Source organism: Erpetoichthys calabaricus, chromosome 1, assembly GCF_900747795.2.
Source record: "Erpetoichthys calabaricus chromosome 1, fErpCal1.3, whole genome shotgun sequence".
NCBI lineage: Eukaryota > Metazoa > Chordata > Cladistia > Polypteriformes > Polypteridae > Erpetoichthys > Erpetoichthys calabaricus.
Genome location: NC_041394.2, coordinates 258,197,442 through 258,217,604, shown reverse-complemented (window position 1 = coordinate 258,217,604; position 20,163 = coordinate 258,197,442). Strand labels below are relative to the sequence as shown.

The 20,163-nt window shown below is 35.5% G+C and overlaps 1 protein-coding gene across 2 annotated transcripts in view; it reads right to left on the bottom strand.

The window, feature by feature from the left end:
* Positions 1 to 20,163, bottom strand: part of exoc4 (exocyst complex component 4) — a 447,737-nt gene that overhangs the window by 396,326 nt on the left and 31,248 nt on the right. For both annotated transcript variants that reach the window (XM_028814392.2, XM_028814398.2), the window contains exons 4-7: positions 13,044 to 13,228; positions 10,211 to 10,320; positions 8,567 to 8,810; positions 2,550 to 2,727 (exon numbers count right to left, since the gene is read on the bottom strand). In XM_028814392.2, the coding sequence (XP_028670225.1) occupies positions 2,550 to 2,727; positions 8,567 to 8,810; positions 10,211 to 10,320; positions 13,044 to 13,228 (717 nt within the window). The remainder of the gene's footprint in view (positions 1 to 2,549; positions 2,728 to 8,566; positions 8,811 to 10,210; positions 10,321 to 13,043; positions 13,229 to 20,163) is intronic.

Below are 20,163 nucleotides of genomic sequence, written 5' to 3'. Positions count from 1 at the left end.
AGCACCAATTCTAAATGCCATGAAAACATTTTACAAAAAGGGGCACACATACTAAAAATGTATATTTCAATTTAGGACTTAAAAGAAAAAGTACGTTATAAATTACAATAATGTATATCCCCCTATTCTCCTATTAATACAGAAAACTGCAAACTACCCATTATTGCAATTTTACATAGCTGCTTAAACATACCATTGAATCTTTCAATATGTGCTAGACGAATATTTTCAACATATAGCACAAAGCTCAGAAAAAATAATTTTAAATTATTCTGGTCTTCTGGTTCTTGTAAAAGAAAAGGTTTTTGACTGCATGAACTGGAATTTGCTCTAGAGGTTTCTTACTTATTGGGAATTGTTGAGGATAATATTAAATTTATTCAAGAAGCTCTGCATCAACTCTTCATTTTTCACCAACTGAACTATTTCTCAATCCTAACCCATTCCAAAATGCTCCTTCTAATCTTGATTTGTTCAGTTCATTTTAGACTCTGTCTGGCAATAAAATTAATTTGTGTAAATCTTACCTACTTCCTTTAAATGTCCTCTTGCCATCAGTTTTTCCAACAGTGTGTTGAATTGACCATCAAAATCTCCCCTTTCATGAAGGACTTTTTAACATTCAATTACTGTTCAATCTTTAAGCACGTCACGGAATCCCTTTCTTCCATAGTTATTTTATTCCAGATCAGCAATTACCAAAGTGAAAATATCCCCAATTTTTAATTTTGTTAGTGCTATGCTCTCTTACTCCCACAAAACAAAGGTTAGAAGTTAAATCTCTCTCTGCCTTTCTTCAGAATGGTAATGCTGTGTTCCATATTCTTCCTATATCAAATGTCAGACCCAGGAATGACATCAAACCCCTACTGACCGCGTTCCAATAAAACATTTGGACATATGGATACCTCCAAGAAAACCTTTTCAGTGCTTGCTCTTGCAGTATACAGACAACTACTAAACAAAGCATTAAGTGGTACTTTGTCCATCCAAAAATCATAGCAACATAACCACAGATGGAGGTTGAACAGTTCTGTGCGTATGACTGGGTAATGAGACATAAATAGTAGTACTAAAAAACAGTATAATATAACAGCTTTCACTTCTGTTGATATGTGGTGCAGCAATCTTTGATTTTGAGTTCAAGGTTGGTGAGGCTCTCCCGACTTTCCAAGTAGGAAATCCAACTTATGGTGGCATTCCAGTTGAAACATCCTACTGAGAACTCAGAAATTTTGACTTTCCAGTTCAAATGGAATGAAGCGTAAGTAACTTTCCATTCTGCCCTTGCTTGATTTAGAAATATATTATTAGCCACTTCCTCTTAAGCCAACATGGAGCTTGTTAAACCCATCCCAGTCCCAGTTTCCTATTAAATTCAACATGCTCTAACCCTCTCTGTTCTTCCCTTTATTTCCAATTGAAGTCAAATTCCCTTAAATCCTTTAGATGCATTAGCTCTCCAAATATGGCAAAATATTGCGAAACAAATCCGCTTTTCTGCAGTTTGCCAGAAACAAACACAAACCCCTATCTTTCATAATGCATCCTTTTGTATGTGTGATCAAACACATCTCTTTTCCAGCAGGTCAAGGTATTACAAAAATTAATGACATTTTTGAGAACTCTGGGCTTGAAAAGTTCCAATAACTGAGGCATCATTTATGTCACTCTTTGTTGCTTTTTTCTGTGTGTCTTCAATGCCACCAGGCTTGCTGTATCTGTTGTGCCTCTCAACAAGGTCTAAATGAGTGTCAGCGACATTTGATCCCCTAGGGAACTTTTTTTACATAGTGGTTTCAATGGGATAGGTGGGAGATGTGCACCATGGGCAGGGAGTTATTTTATGGTTTATGCTGAACATTAATTTTCATTTACCTATATTAATTTTCATGGCTGTTGTTTTCTTGTTAGAAAATGTTTGATCAGAAAAAAAATGATTGAAAATACAAATAAATATGAGCATCTCAATGAAAAAAAATCAATTCTGACATAAATCATAAGGCAAAATGATGTACCATTTATATTCCACCATTTGATGAAAGAGTAAAGTGTGCTTATATAGAGTCAGACTTACAGCCATTTGGTTGTGTCTAAGAGACTACATCAAATGAAACACAGGAGGGGCTTACAAAGGAGGCACCAAAATCATGTCAATCTATTCCCTGAGTCAGTGACTATTCTGAAGAGCAATGGCCATAATCTGACTTTGTTTACCTATCTGCATTCTGCCACTGTCACCAAACTACAACTATAAATGGCTCCTGTCCCACTGTTAACCTTTCTTCATACCAACAAAAGTTAGACTTGTGTGCTAAAATCAAAATGCACTGGCAATCACCTGCAGTGTGACTATCTTTGCCATACCAATTATTCTTCATGTTTGTGTGTTTCCTTTTGAAATGGGTCATCCCCACCTGTGTTATTTATCCATCGTTGTACATACAGTATCATGACATAATCACCTGCCATAACACACACATGCAAATATCCCCACTAACATCAAATAGTAATATGCTTCACTCCCATTGCAGAAAAAAAATATTTACCTGTAGCACACTTTGTATTTTCGATGAGACATCTGCCATATCATAAAGTTTGATCACCCCCTCCTGGACACCAGTCGAAGACACTACAATCTGCTTTAAGTGACCTAAAACAATGCTGTGTGCAGCAGCTACTGCATTAAATTTATCCAAAAGCAACTCCAAAAGTTCCAGCAACAACCTGCCAAAAAATACATAAAATATTTAAGAAACGTCAATAAAGTAAATTAGTTGCAATATTCATGAAAGTCACTGTTGGTAATTTATTAGGATTTTCCTTTGGTAAAAATACAGCTCTGTTTAAAACCATTGTATTAAATATTTCAGAACTGACTATGTGCCTTAAAAATATGCTCAAAAGCATCTCCATAATGCAAGTATTTTATTTTGACTTATTACATTTTCCAAAACTCTTATGCAGTTCATTCTGGTGTGAAAAAAGAACTTATCCCAGCAGCTGTGGTGACAAAATCTGGGTGCCAGTTAATCCCAGACACACTCACACAATCCTGCACACGCTGTCATCTGAAAAGTAACGACTTACAAACCTAACATTGAAAGCACTCCACAGGCTTTAAATATATATAGCTACATAAGTATAATTCAAAAAATAAATTAATCAAGCAGAAATAACAATAGCATACTAAAAATATACAAATCAAAACTGAAGAAAAAAAATATTTTAATAATTAATAAAAAACACTAACACAAAATTGCAAAACAAAATGCAAAAATATTACTATGTGATCAAGATATATTAGAAAGGCATCCTGAGGACTTATGGATTTAATATTTGTTTTCCCTAATTATAAATTGCATGGGTATTTTATTCCTCTGCAAAAGAATTTTGTTGCTGTTGAAATCTTTCTGCACATTTAGAACCCTTAGATTTGAATTTGATATCAGTTTCATGATTAAATGCATTAAAGTATGCATATTATATTTTACAAATAAATTGTTAACTTCATTTAAATAATGAATACTGTTAATAACAATACATGTGGGAGCGGCACAGTTCCCTGCCTGGAGTTTGCATGTTTTCCTGGTGGGTTTCCACGGTCTGCTCCAGTTTACTTCCAAGAACATGACTTTGGGGATACGGTGATGCTAAAATTATACTTATGTGTGTGCTTGTATTCACATTGCGATGTGCTGATGGCCCATCCAGGGATTGTTTCTGCCTCACGTCCGAAGCTTGCTAGAATGGGTGCATCCCTGGATTGCTGGATATAATCATTAAACATCCATTCTTTTCACAGATATTGTAGCAAAGTGTCCTGGCAATTTAATGGATGTTTCAGGCAATTCACAGCACAGCAAAGTCGAATGTTGTTTTCTCACTGTGATGATATCTCACACTGCATCCTGGTGGAATCTTCCAGATTTACGTAAAGTACGCACGCAAGTATAAACAGTACACCGTATCAGTTGTGTCCGCAGGAGCACAGTATAAATCCGGTCTAAGACACGTGGTAAACATGCTAAATGATACATGATACATTACATTTTGGTGCACACCTTATAAAAGATTTTTTGAGATTTTATGAGCATCTAATATTTGTGATAATTAAGGGAAGACTTTGTGAGACTTAAAATTTTTCAGCAATACAATTTCAATTTAGTTCCTAGTTTTGACTTCACTTTATCAATTTCATGGTTAGTGCTGCCTCGTGATTACTGACTTTTTAATACAAAAATAATACAGAAATTATACAAAATACTTATGCCATTTACCTTAAAACTCCTCTAAAAGTATTTGTATAGAAAGTTCTCAATGATCATGAAAACCCTACATTCTATTCCCCTCTTCTTTACACTGATTAAGTGCCTAAAATGAAAATGGTAGTTTATGCCTATATTTAGAGAAAAGTGACCATGTTAAAACTACAGTGCAGCTGGGAAAAAGTTCAAACACTTCTTTGTTGACCACTTACAATAACAACAAAAAAACACCTAGCACCAAAATTTTAATAATGACAAAACAATTAATGGACACATATAAAACATACAGTTACTGTATATTACTTCATAAAATAACAAGTTTGTTTAAAAGAAAGTCAACCACCCCTTTGGGAAATGTATAGCCAACCTTTCAAACCAACCATCGGAGAGTTTACATTCTTCTTTATACAGTTTTTAAACTGCTGTGGATTTTCTAGCAATAAAGCACTGACTACCACTGGATTACTAAAAATCATTAACAATACCGTATGAGCAAAACACCATCAGCTGTGTGCATGAACACCACAATCACTGTGTGATATTAGCTAGAAGAAAAAACAATCTCATCTCATGCCAGCAGCATAGCATTAGAGGGTTAGAAAGCTATTTTATTTGAAAACCAATGTAAAGTGTTTTGTTATCTGTTGATGGCTTCACTAAGGTTGCAGTCACAACTCAGCATGCTGCCGCAGAAGCCACATATTGCATCAACCATTACATAAACACTTGTAGCACAGGCCATTTAAAAAGAGAAAAATATGCAATTTTATGATGTCCTGCCCAAGATCTGCACATCTGGTGTAAACAAAGATGTTGGTGGAACTGACATTAGGTTGACATGCTATATATAGTACAGTGTGAGAGAATAATTTAGAGGTAACAGTAGATAAGTGTTTTGGTTTGCAAAACACAGTGAAATATCTAAATATTTCTTTTAGAAATGTCATAAAGAAACTGCTGAAATGGTCAAGTAAACAAGCAGAATGTTGCAAGGTGATGGTTAAAGAAACTGGCTGATGTAATGTTTTTTTATGCACCTAGTAAGACTTGATAGTTAGCACATATACAGTTTTCATAACAAAATAAGAGCTGAAATCAACAGAAATTGAACAACAATGATACAGTATAATGGAAAAAGACTTATTTTACGCTGGTTGTGCTCTATACTAAAGGATCTAATGTCTATTAACCAATCAGAGTATGATATATATGCATTAATCAGCACCGTTATGTAAAATCAGTTATCAATAAGTATGAACCTCTGCCTTTATTCTATGATCATTCTGTAATAGAGTGCTGTGATGGATGCACCATGTTCAGTATTTAATAATGCAATGAACAGTTTTTCTCCTGCCAGGTTTCTAACTCAAAGAGGTTTTATCAACCTTGGCCTAGTAAAGGATAAGTTTATTTCTTTAATTAATATATTTGATTTGTACCACAATGTCTACAGTCATATGAAAATGTTTGGGAACCGCTCTCAGCCTGCATAACAATTTACTCTACTTTCAACAAAAAAAGATAACAGTGGTATGTCTTTCAATTACTAGGAACATCTGAGTACCGGGGTGTGTTCTGAATAAAGATTTTTAGTGAAGCAGTATTTAGTTGTATGAAATTAAATCAAATGTGAAAAACTGGCTGTGCAAAAATCTGGGTACCCTTGTAAATTTGTTGATTTGAATGCAAGTAACTGCTCCATACTGATTACTTGCAACACCAAATTGGTTGGATTAGCTCGTTAAGCCTTGAACTTCATAGACAGGTGTGTCCAATCATGAGAAAAGTTATTTAAGGTGGTCAATTGCAAGTTGTGCTTCCCTTTGACTCTCCTCTGAAGAGTGACAGCATGGGATCCTCAAAGCAACTCTCTAAAGATCTGAAAACAAAGATTGTTGAGTATCATGGTTTAGGGGAAGGCTACAAAAAGCTATCTCAGAGGTTTAAACTGTCAGTTTCAACTTTAAGGAATGTAATCAGGAAATGGAAGGCCACAGGCACAGTTGCTGTTAAACCTAGGTCTGGCAGGCCAAGAAAAATACAGGAGCGGCATATGCGCAGGATTGTGAGATTGGTTACAGACAACCCAGGGATCACCTCCAAAGACCTGCAAGAACATCTTGCTGTAGATGGTGTATTTGTACATCATTCTACAATTCAGTGCAATTTGCACAAAGAACATCTGTATGGCAGGGTGATAAGAAAGAAGCCCTTTCTGCACTTACACCACAAACAGAGTCGCTTGTTGTATGAAAATGCTCATTTAGACAAGCCAGATTCATTTTGGAACAAAGTGCTTTGGACTGATGAGATAAAAATTGAGTTATTTGGTCATAACAAAAAGCGCTTTGCATGGAGGAAGAAGAACACTGTATTCCAAGAAAAACACCTGCTACCTACTGTCAAATTTGGTGGAGGTTCCATCATGCTGTGGGGCTGTGTGGCTAGTTCAGGGACTGGGGCCCGTGTTAAAGTCAAGGGTCAGATGAATTGAACCCAATATCAACAAATTCTTCAGGACAATGTTCAAGCATCAGTCACAAAGTTGAAGTTACGCAGGGATTGGATATTCCCACAAGACAATGACCCAAAACACAGTTCGAAATTTACAAAGGCATTCATGCAGAGGGAGAAGTACACTGTTCTGGAATGGCCGTCACAGTCCCCTGCCTTGAATATCATCGAAAATCTATGGGATGATTTGAAGCAGGCTGTCCATGCTCGGCAGCCATCAAATTGAACTGAACTGGAGAGATTTTGTTTGGAAGAATGGTCAAAAATACCTCCATCCAGAATCCAGACACTCATCAAAGGCTATAGGAGGCGTCTAGAGGCTGTTATATTTGCAAAAGGAGGCTCAACTAAGTATTGATGTAATATCTCTGTTGGGGTGCCCAAATTTATGCACCTGTCTAATTTTGTTATGATGCATATTACATATTTTCTGTTAATCCAATAAACTTAATGTCACTGCTGAAATACTACTGTTTCCATAAGGCATGCCATATATCAAAATGAAGTTGCTACTTTGAAAGCTCAGCTAATGATAAACAAAAATCCAAAGAATTAAGAGGGGTTCCCAAACTTTTTCAAAAGATTGTATTTTGGAAAAAAGAAAAAAAAAAGAAGGTGTGAAAAATGTTTTCTGTATAACATTTGTTTGTATTCGGGGTAATCAGTTGGTTACATGTTTGTTTTTCTCTTAGAATAGATTTAGATTACTTGTGGTACTCCTGAAAATAGTTTATATTCTCAGATAATGTCACAGTTCTTGTCTAGCCTTCAACATGGAATCTACAGTGTAGACCACGACAAAACAAATAAATACAAATGAGAAACTTGCATAGGAAGAACACAAAATAAATGACTGACCCAAGAATACCTGAGTGACTCACCCACTAGCCCACCTACTAACTACAGGCAGACAGATAGATGCAGACACTTTCCTCCCTCTCTCTATCTGCAGAGACCAGCTGAGTCAGTCAAAAATCTCCTGTCAACGTTACACTGAAGTGGCCTTATGCATGAGGCGGCTTAAAAGTATCTCCTATAAGTGACCATAACAGTAATATAATATGCAATTATAATTAAAGACCTATAAAAAGTAGAATAGCTTTATATGTTTTACCAAATAGGATATTAGTAAATTGGTACACACCTAAATTAAAGTCTTTTTTTACTGTATGACATTTGTTTTTAAACACACAGAAAAGTCCAGTACAGAAATATGACTTTAAAGTACATTTAATTTCTGCCTTATTATTTTATAAATAATACCATTAGACTTGTGCCTAATACCAATACAGTGACTATACAATGCTAGCTTTAATTCTCTGTGCTTAACTATTAATAATCAATTCACTGTTGGTCAATACAACCAGTTTTTTTTTTAACTGGGCTCTTTCTCTTACTGTAGCATATTACACTAAAATAGCAATAGATACCACTAGCTAAGTTGTTAAGTACACACAGTGGTCACAAAGCCAAAAACCTGACCATAATAGTCCAAAGATATTACAAATGATATACAATAACAACTATCTAACACGTAGGACCACTTAATACCATAATTCAAGTCAATAAATACATGTATTTTTAATACCAAGCCCTGCTTCATAGTTTCGCACCTAAACCCAGCAGCACAAACAAAGACTGCAGTCGCTGGACCTGGTTGCCTTGAGGATGACAAAATACATGCACTTGAGGGTGAGCACTCTTTGGTTGTCAAGCACAAATTAACACAAAGGACTTTCTTTCTACTTGTTGTCCACTAGTAATTAGTCATCTTAATATCTTACCTGGGTTGATTATCCTGAGTAAGGGTTTCTCCTCTCTGGTATGCACTGTCCGCAATTTGTGTGGTGGATCGCTTTACAATCTGCTTCAGCTCTAACTCCAGGCGATCTACGATACACTTGATTGTCTCTGGAATTTTTTTAAGCTTAGCGAGACATTTAATAAGTACTCCCATAAATATGGCACTGTTTTCCTCTGGGTCACCCTCCAAGTCCTCTTTGATATCCTGAAGACTCATCTCTTGAACTATAAAAAAAAAAAAAAGATCAGCAGCATTTTCCTGATAAAATTCATGTTAAGTGTTATCAAAAAATTTTTTGAAAACTTGGATGAAAAATTGAAAATGCTGAACTACAATAAACTCTCCAGTGATGTATCTGTTTAAAAATTACCCCATTAATTTTATTCATATCTTCATTCATTTCTGAGGTATGTGTATCCAAGTGTAACTATAGAATTTTATTATTATTATGCTACAATGTATGCATTGTTATGATATGTTAAGGCACTAACTAAAGGTAAAAAATTATATCATATGTAAGTGAATCTCCTATTAAGTGAAATATATTTCTTGATGTACTGATTAATGTGGAATTTTGTAATATCTGAAGAAAAAAAGGACTGTTCATAACTTCAAACTACTATGTTTAACCTGTGATTATTAAAATTTTAATTCATTTAATTTTCTCATGAAATTTATTTTATATGTCTAAAATTATCTTTACCAAAGTGCGCAATGACAAATCCATTGTAAGTTAAATAGTAGTACTCTGTTTCAGTATGTTCACTGATTTATGTTGTGATCTCAACCATAAAAGTAATTCCTTTCTTAATTCATCATCAACTAACAGTCATTTTTAGATCACTGCTTAGCTTGTCAGCTGTGTTGGTGCATCACAGAAAATCAAATTAAAATCAGCAGAAAGAGTATCGAAAGGACAGCTGCACAAATATTTAGCTTAAAGGAAGTTAAAGTAACCTTTATTGTAAATCTGCCTTTGAGAATCATCTGAACAATTCCAAATATCGGCAACCAAATCAATATATTTGTGGCCGTCAAAAACACTCTAATGAGTGGGACATTCTAATGCACCGTTATAAGGTTATAATGTAGAAGGGAAGGTGGGAAGAAGTTATGTAGTACAATTCCTTATAAACAGTAGTAAGTCTAAGGGATTTGAGGCATTCTGATAAAGGTTACCCCTTAAAGAATACAAAAGGGAAAAGTAGAGTATTATAAAACTCTCTAAGACAAAACAATTGCTTTCATTATAACATATTCAATAGGAACCTCAGATGTTTGGCTTATCATTACCAATTGTGCCTGCATGCACCTTCTCACCAAGTGCAAGTCACACTTATATAAGCTTCTACATCTTCTGTAGAATTCACGCCAACTCCCGTGGCTGTGGTTGAGCATGGTCAGAGTTGATAACTCCATACATACACACACACATACACACACGTCTTTTGTATTGAGAACTGAGGTGCATGAATGTGCCATCTACTGGCTGTGCTTGAGCATGAGCAGAGCTGACTGCTCCATACACACACACACACACACACACACACACACACAGGTCTTTCGTTTATATATGTCTAATTCCCTCATAAAATCTAACCACTATGCTCATACATGTACTCACTGGTGCTGCTCCCAGAACTGCCAAACTGTGAATTATCCAAATACTTCCGAGGAGTTGATAAGTTGGAGATCTCGATGATTGGAACAGGAGATATGTCCTTTACAGAAGAGCTAAATTATTACAGAAATAAAAATTTTTAATTTTATTTATGTATTTAAAATTATACATCAATATTAAAAACACTGAATTATAAGCATTTAAAGCTAAAATGCTTGATGTCTGTGACTAGAAAAATGACAGGCAATTTGGTCATTTCAACTTGATGCCCATTTCACCAAAGAAATGCCTGCAATCAGCTTAATGTGTACATAATTAGAAAGTACTTCAGGCAAGTTCTTTTTAATGACATATGCTAAAAAAAACAAAACACTTATGCTCGAAGGAGTTTGAAACAAATTAGTACTAAGTAAGTGATGTAATGTTTCAAATAAGGAAAGGTTTAAGATGGGCCAGGTTTAAAAGTTCATGTAAAGTAATACACAGTAATATTAATAGAAATATAAAACATAACTTAGACATTTTCAGACAAATGAAATCAGTAATAAACTGCATAAATACTGTATTAGAACATATTGTAAAAGAAATGGATCAGAGTTTATTGCTTCTGCAAAATGTGATGTTATAGCAGTAAAAAAATCCTTACTGAACCCAAGAGATAATAAATACACAATACTTAGAAGGGACAGACATAATTGAAAAGTTGATGGAGTGGCCATTTATATACAATAAGACAGGATATAAATATGCATCTACTTCAGATGGGATAGGTCAATGAGGATAGTTGGATTAAACACAAAGCGGCAAATCAGAAGCATGCTGGGTTTATGTTATAGAGCCCCAACACAAGTAATAGTGTTAAAATGCAACTTTGTTAAAATGTAAAAAAATGTTTAAAGGGAATTTTAAAGTAATAGAACAGAAATAAGAGATCATAAATATAACTAATGGTTGTTTTCCCAATATGTGAAAACATTTACACCCAAGGCCTGTCTAAAAAAAATATATTCAATTGAATTTCTAGGACCTAGTAATTAAAATACAATAAGTGCTTTGACAGAGAATATATGCAATATCCAAATATAAATTTAAATGTCAAAATACAAATTTTGAGTGGATATAGCAAAATCTAAAATAAACAAATTGAAAGAACTTTTTAAGTATAAAGAATGTTGAGGAGCAGTAGGGTAGGTTTAAAAGTATGACATATAATGCAGGACAATTTAAAAATATTTACAAATGTTGAATGAGTTTATATGTGGTGTCTATTTATTATAACATAAATTGGAATTTTATAAACAAGAGATCAATAAGACCACAGATCAATGCAAATCTTCCAAAATCTTTAGGCCTGGACAGTTGCATCAGGTTTTCTTTTTTTTAATGACACTTCTGTCTAAAGCAGCACAAATTTCATAAGCACATTAACTTATATTTTTTAACAATAGGTTCAATAACAGATTCTTAATCCATATTACTAACTGAGAATGGTAAACCGGATGGCATGGACGCAGGTTTACTAACTAAACCGGATGGCATGGACGCAGGTATACGGCGATGGGACCATGAGACGTACTGCACAGGCGTGTACAGCGCACGTCTCATAAACCGCAATCGAAGTTGTATCCACCGCGAACGAAGGACTCACGGCCCAAAAACGAAACAGCTCAACTGACGTGAATGAGAAATGAAACAACAAGGCGCCCATAGCTAATGACTACCGACACAGCCACCCCAAAAAGAGGATTCTGCGCTGCAGCCCGGATTCAAACGGAAGAGGCTACGGCGGCCCCACAGGTCCACAAAGATAGTACGAAGGGCGCAGGCGTCACCGCCATATTGTGAGTGGCACTACTGCGGGGTGAAGTTAGGAGTAATGTGCTGCTTGGGATTGTACAAACCGCTGAACGCTTTACACCGAATTCAAATACGATACAGCTCAACGATACAAACACGAGCCCACCTAGATAAGATCAATGAACGCAGGCGCCTAGAACGCGCGTCTGAAACTGCAGAAGCAAAGCAGGCACGGTTCAAAACGAATGAGCTCGACTGACAGATATACAAACACGAGCCCGGCTGGATAAAATCAATGAATGCAGGCGCCTACAACGCGCGTCTGAAATGCCGCAAGCAGAGTGGGGATGGCTCCAAGACGAACGTGCTCGACTAATGTATTTCAGGATACCCAACGCCGGGGGTAGGCGAGCAAAGCGAGCAGGGGGCGGAGTCCCCCTTGTTTATCATATTAGTTGTTTACCACTCCAGATATTAGCCATTAGGCCACAAAGTCTCAACACTTATGATTAAAAATGAGAAAAATAGGCATCACCCTAATGAAAATGAGTAAATGTTAGCACAAGGCTTAAAATGGCCAGTACAATATCAAATTGGTATGAATCTTAAAATACACATTACCTGGATAAAGCTAATAAATATATCATGTGATCAAGAAGCCAGAAAGTGGCAAAATTTTATACATTTGTCGGACAGGCAAGTATGAATGCTCTGTGCACTTGACAATACTACTACTACTGCAATTACTACTGTACATGTGAAAAATTTGTATACAATCAGAGCTTATTTTCCCCTGAAAACCAAAAGTGTAGAACACATACAAAATACTTTAGTCTTAGTACTGCTATACAGAAATAAATCCTTGTGATTTAGTAAACCCATAAATGTAGGAATATAAGAGTAAATGAAAAACAAAATCAAAAACATAAGACTTAAAACAAAAATACAGATGTGTCTACAATAAGCAATCAGTGTGGAATTAAACACAAAACATCACAAGCTGTATTTCGAATTATGACAAATTAAAACATTAACTCACAGCATTCTCCCTTTTTCTTTGCTTTTATTTCCAACTCGGCTTGTGGATTTTATGTAAAGATGTCTATGAAGTTCATCTATCAAGACATGGTGCATACTCAGCTTCTTGCTGTGGAGTTCAAGTCTAAGGTCACTAAGCCCCTCGACCTGAAGAAGTGGACCTTCTAAGGAATTAACTGCAGACACCTGCAAATCAATCAAATAAAAAATCCTGAAGAACAGACAATTAAACTCAAAGTTCCATAGGTGCAAAACAGTATAATACAGCAGGGAGCACTTTTTAATAAGACTACAAACAGAAATATTTTGACTTTACTTTGTAAAGGATGTTTTACAGGGCATTCAGCTAAAGCCAAACACCCAATGTAAATGGTACAACTTTAGTGTATTCATTATAAAATCCACTTAATTTAATTCAAGTTGGAAGTATCAGATCCCATCCCAGAAGCATCAGGCACAAGGCAGGAACCAAATCTGGACATGGAGCCAGTAATCTGCAAGGCATGCAAACACACACCCACCCACATTCACTAGGCCAATTTGCAGCTGCCAATAAAACACAAATATGACTAAATATAAGTATTTAATTGGCCACCTAAATCAGATCACAGCATGAAATTAATAAAAATCCTTTTTTAATTAATATAGCTGCATGATTTTTTCATATTATGAAAGCCATAATACTAATAAACCATAAATAATGCCATGGCTTCCTTAATTTGGCCTCCAAGAAAACAGGACTAAACAATTAAACAAAAACTGCAATTTTGCCTTCACAGTCTGATGCACACTTAGCAGTCTGGATTGCTACAACAAATTAACAAATTTCTTAAATAAGACAAGCAATCCATTATATCATATTTTTTGCGAATTAATCTTATTGAAAAAGCAACGAATTAGGTTAAGAGTAGATTACAATAGTCATTTTGCAGTTTATCAATAAAAACATGAAGTTACATTTTATATCCTTTCTGTATTTATATTGTTTGCTTTAATAGATGCAAGGCTTTTGGTGTGAATACAAAATAAGAATTCATGCAAAACAAATAGAATTTAAAATTTAGCAATTAAACACACTTAGGGCTCATTTATACTTCACACTCAGAACGTGTACGAGCACGCATCATGGCTGCCACGTGTTCCCAGCATTCATTTCATGCATCTTCTGAGCATGTCAGGGGACGCACTGTGAGAAAAGTCAGAAAGTGACGTCAGAGTTTCTGTTTACTATTTACTTTCTACCTGTGACAGAAAGCCGCTTTGCGGATCCTACCAGATCGATGTGCGCGCTTCGATGTTTGATGAATGGTTCGATGTGGTGAAGCAAAATGCCAACATACAAATGCATTTGTGGTGCTTTTATATTCAAGCATCGCATATTCCCCAACATAATAGCACAATACATTTTAAAAGTCTCACATGCCATCTTCTGTGCTGTCTTTTTTTAATTTTTTCTTTGCACCTTCACAGCATCAGAATGTACAGCAGCATATCTGAGCCACAGAAAAAAAAAATTAAGGACACGGTGAAAAGGTCTATTTTGTGATTTCAGTAGAAACTTCAGCTTTAATCTCAAAATTTCCACTTTATCCTCATAGTTTACTTTATCATTAAGGCAGACCGTCGTAAACTTCATCTTAAAACCCACCCAGCTGTTAATCGCTACGTGCTTCTGGGGCTTCCTCCTGAATTGACAGCAGCAATCGCCACACAGAACACATTGCATTTATGATATTTCAGCTCTCTGCACATTTAGAATCCTTAGATTTATACTTGATATCACTGTCATGATGAAATGCATTAAAGTATGTATATGACATTTTACAGATACATCGGTAACTTCATTTAAATAATGAATATTGATAATAATTACACATGTTGTGGCGGCATGGTGGCAGAGTGTTGGTGCTGCTGCCTCGCAGGAAGTCACAACCGTTGTGTTCTGTGCCTGGAGTTTGCATGTTTTCCTGGTGGGTTTCCATAGTGTGCTCTGGTTTTCTTCCAAAGACATGAAGGTTTGGAGACATTAGTGTATGTGTGTGTTTGTGTTCACCTTGCGATGAGCTTATGCCCCATCTAGGGATGTTTCTGTCTCGTGCCCAATGTTTGTTGGAATAGGCGCATGTCTAGATTGATGTGTGTAATCATTAAACATCCTTTTCAGAGATATCGTGGCAAGATGTCCTTGGAATTTAATGGATGTTTCAGGCAATTCACAACACAGCGAAGCCTAATCTGTTCTAACTGTGATGATATCTCGTACTGCCTCCTGGTGGAATCTTCCAAATTTCCACAAAGTACACATGCAAGTATAAACAGTACAACGCTTGCATAGCAGTAGTGTCCGCTGGAGCACATGTCGCATCGCGTGAAGTATAAACCTGGCCTTAGGCTTCTTCTAAGATGTTCTGTTGCAAATTAACACTGGAAATATTTTTTAAAAAGCCCTGTTTTATAAACATAATTAGCAGCTCTATCCTGGTGTAGATGTAAAGGAAGGCCAAGCCAAGGTCATTCTAGGCATCTCAGGCAAAAAGTCCCAGTAAGCCTCGAATCAAGAGATTTTGGGGCAAATCTTCACTGGACAGCGTCATGACTAATAATGAATTGAATAGCAACTTGTAAATAAGTAAAAAATAAAGCCATTACTTGACTACCTAACACAGCACGTATTTATGAATGCATGACAGCAGAGATCATTATCAATTATTTTGACAAAAACGCACCTCAGCTTCATCTTATAGGCAACATCTTAGAACTGAAGAATTGTCAGAGTATAATCTATAGCTCATGATTTATTTGTAGAAAATGCACAGTTTCCTGTCTACATGTGACCAAGGTATTTTCTCCTCCAAAATCTCTTCTTTAAACCCTTGATGGACAAGTAAAGCTCCTGAATACGCCAATTCTTTCCTCTTTGTTGGACAAACACATCATCTTTCTCTCTACAACTAAGCTACAACATTTTTTTTTACTGAGGTGGAATTACAGTATTTCAGCTGTAACATAAACGTTATTTTTCCCCATAGGTACCAGGAGCAATATTATATCTTTTTAGGAACAACTCTATTCCATTTCCCTACTGGCAGTTGAGTACATGAGTTAGTGACGTATATAAAAATTTCCATTGGTCAAGAGTTTATGTAGCCAGAATGAGAAATGGGTTTTCAGAATCTAATTTGAGGTTTAGCTTCTGTCTGTGAGTAAAATCTGCCTGGGCACACTAAAATTCCAGAGATGCCTTTCCATTAGCTATATTAGTTTTTCCTTTATAGGCAAATCCCTTTGAGACCCATTTGCTCCACTGAATGTTTCACTCTTTTATTCTCCCTACCAAAAAAAGAACTTAGACCAAGCTTTTTACTATGCAGTTACCCCCTGTGATTCATGGGAGTTAAGGGCACAGGACCCCTGCAAATGCAAAAATTTGTAAATATGTTCTAGGCCCCCAATCTCACCTCCTGTAGAGCTGAGCCTTTCTAATAACATTCAGTCAATTATTTAACAAATTCTAGATAATACAGTACAGTTGTACATACAGAACACCAAAAAAATTAACGTAATTACTGTACCTTAACAGTAACACACAGACCCTCCGCAGCCGCAGGTGTAGCTGCAGCAATGGCTTCAAGGATTTCCTGGTCTTTTTTTCTTGATATACCTAAATGTCAGCTCATTAAAGGATTACTCCACCCAAAAACATTTTTTTCTATATCACTTAGCCCTAGTAGTTTGTAGTGGTCCCTGAGAAAAAAATGTAATCTCATGATTTGTAGAGAAAGTATATCTTGTATTAAACCTCAATGGTGCCCAGCAGTTACCAGTTCTGGACAAAAGTAAACAATGTGAAAAACATCCATGTCTTTAATTTAAACGCATAGCATTGTGGGAATGGCATCCTTCTTGTTCATGACTTGCGGAACTCACAAAATAATTTCCATTTAATTACTGATAACAAACCCAGGAATAGGTGGATCCATGAATCTGAAGGATTGACTGGATTTGTTTATTTTATTCTTAGTAGGATATAACAGGCATACTGCTTTGTGTGATAAGTGGAAGTGGTGGAGCTATCCCAATAAGCAGACAAGATACATTTTTGTTTGTGTTTTATTTGCTTTATGCTTACTTTCTCAGTGCATTTCCACCCACTATGTATGTTTTATTGAATAAAATAAATAAATAAATACACCCGTTTCATTCTGTCTGTGATGTTATCTTCTTGTACTCCACTACCATCTTCAGAATGAACATACAAAAATAAAGTTCAGACAAAATTAAATCTCTCATTTAATGGGACAATTACAAATTCCACATACAAGGTTTATTTTTGGTAACAAAGACTACAACATTTATTGTCAAGCATTTAACCACAGGAAATGAAATTAATAAGTGATTCAATGTAAACAAATCTCTGTACAGCCCATTACCCATTATATGAATGTTAAGTTTCAGCCAAGGTTTCTACCTTGACTGGGGGGTTCAAATGTCATATTTTGTCTATTTTGTTCATTGTGTATGTTTACATTGTTGAAAATTTAGTTTCTTTATGTTTCTGCATTTTTCGTTGTTATTTGTGTTTTGTGGATGGTCCCCCAAGAGGGAGGGCCACCTGCCTATCTCTGCAAGTTAACATGCCTATCCTTGGGATACAAGAGAAAAGCATGTTGGACTATGCAATGTTATGTTACTGTCCAAATATTGTCCTGTTCTGTTAAAGGCTTGTCTCCTGTTAATTTCCATTGGACTTATGCAATATCTAGTAAACTGTAAACTGGTAAAATGTACTAACAAAAAGAAGTAAAAGAGAAGCAAGTATGCATTGAACTCACTGGATTTTCTGCAAAAGGTTAAATGTGAACTGCATTAAATTGTATTAAGGAATTAGATGCTTGGGTTAGAATGGCATTATATCAAAATATTTACAAAATTCACTGCTATTCACTCTTCTTAAAACAGTATTTCTATTATTTTAGGGCCTTTGTGATAATCTAGAAATCAGTAAATCAATGATTCTTTATTGGAATAGGTACAGAAGTATCTTTTCATTGCTGAAAAATCATTGAAGTCTAAAACAATTAGGAGTGTTTCCTCACTAGCAGATCTGATTCTAAATCCATCCATCCATTATCCAACCCGCTATATCCTAACTACAGGGTCACGGGGGTCTGCTGGAGCCAATCCCAGCCAACACAGGGTGCAAGGCAGGAAACAAACCCCAGGCAGGGCGCCAGCCCACCGCAGATATCTGATTCTAAATACTTCTTGTAATTCTACCATTTTAAAAATGAGTGCTAATTATATCTATCATTGCTCAAAGAAAAGTATTAGCCTGATGATCTGCTATTCAAGCTTGCACACAAGTAACATTAAAAATAAATGTCAATGCAACTATGTGCACAGTCAAACCCTCTAAATTAAATTTCAGATGAAAAATCTACTCCGCATATAATTAATAGAAAACACAATGCAAAACAACCTTTTATTAAAATACATCCGTATAAAAAATTTACATCAGACACACTACAGTTCAGGTATTAATGGATTATGATTAGAAATAAATTATGTCAAAATGGTTCAACAAATCGAGTTGTGAGGGGTAGAGTTTTGATAAATAACAATACAACACATCATAAATGATTCAGTTTCTGAACAAAAGAATCATTTACAATGTGTCACACATAAAGCAATGCTTAATTCATATGCAGCTGATGCCAAATGAGAATCTTCTAAATTCTTTTTTTTGTAGCAAAATTCTATTGCAAAGCTTTCATTTTATACTAAAGACTCTGCAGTGTTTTTCTCTCCATAATATATAATAGGGAGTAACTGGAAGAATCTATAAATACTGTTCAAATTGAGCCATTAGCAAGTTCAACAATGTTATTTTGTAATTGCTTGGGAGTACTGCTGTGCATGGACAATGCATATTGATCCTCACAACAACATTGTTGGACCACATTTTGAAAATGTGTTGTCGAGCATTCTGTATCCATTGCAAGTGAGAAGACACTGGGTGTGGTTCTTGCAGTCTTCATCACAAATGTACCAGAAATGTCTTGTCTTGAACGAAGGAGGTACAACACATCAATGTTTTTTTTACCGCGCACTACTTCTACAAAGCCTGAATATATGCTTAGAGTTATAAATACAAGGCAAAGGGTGTATTTTTGTTTACTGTTGTTAGTTGCTGAAATTAGACTTAAAGAGTATTAAGAGACTGTTGACTCAAGGTCAATTTTGTTGTAATAATTGATTCCTCATTCGTTAGGTTTGAACCACTCCATATGTTTCTCAGGATTGTTTATTTCTTGCTTTGTCCTGCATGTCCTTATTTCTGTATCATCAACTGCCCATCATCAACATTCTTAGACCTATTTTTGTCTTTTTCTCCTCCACTGAGGTTTTTATAATGATTATATGAGTTAATAATTTATTAATTAATAACTAACAATATGAAGAGTGCATTCACAGCATGAAATAAGTATAATTCTGTACTGTGTGAGAGTTTCAGCTATTAAAAAGCACTCTATCACTTGGTACTTAATGTAATATAGCATGTTTTGGTGCAATATTCATGACAGGTTTCAAATTCATATTTAAAAAAACAAATAACTGGACCAGTCACTACCACTTTGTCATTAGTGCAATACATTGGCTTATAACATATAAGCACAGAGAGATAGCTTTAAAAATAATTATATACTGTATATATTTATATTTGGATAAACTGAGTGTCAGTTTAAGAAAACCCAAAGTGCAAACTTTAAGGTTAAAGGTGTGACAATATATTTTATTTCAAAACATACATACAATTTCAGGTGCCCTCATGATGACAACAGTTTGTCATCATACACATATTTCTCAAGGTACAAAAGGCAGACGAATGAGCAATCCCATCTGGTAGTAGGGTCAGTGTATTGCTCAATAATTCCATGCATAAAAGATACACCAACATCTCTTTATGGTATCAGCTGGGGCTGCAGTGAAGTGCTACATCCACTACTAACATATATTAAAAATGTAAAATCCAATAATCTTCAACAGATCAGAATAATCTTTCATCCCACCTCTTTAATTCCACTGAAACTTCACATCATTCCTGAGCAGATCAACTGCCA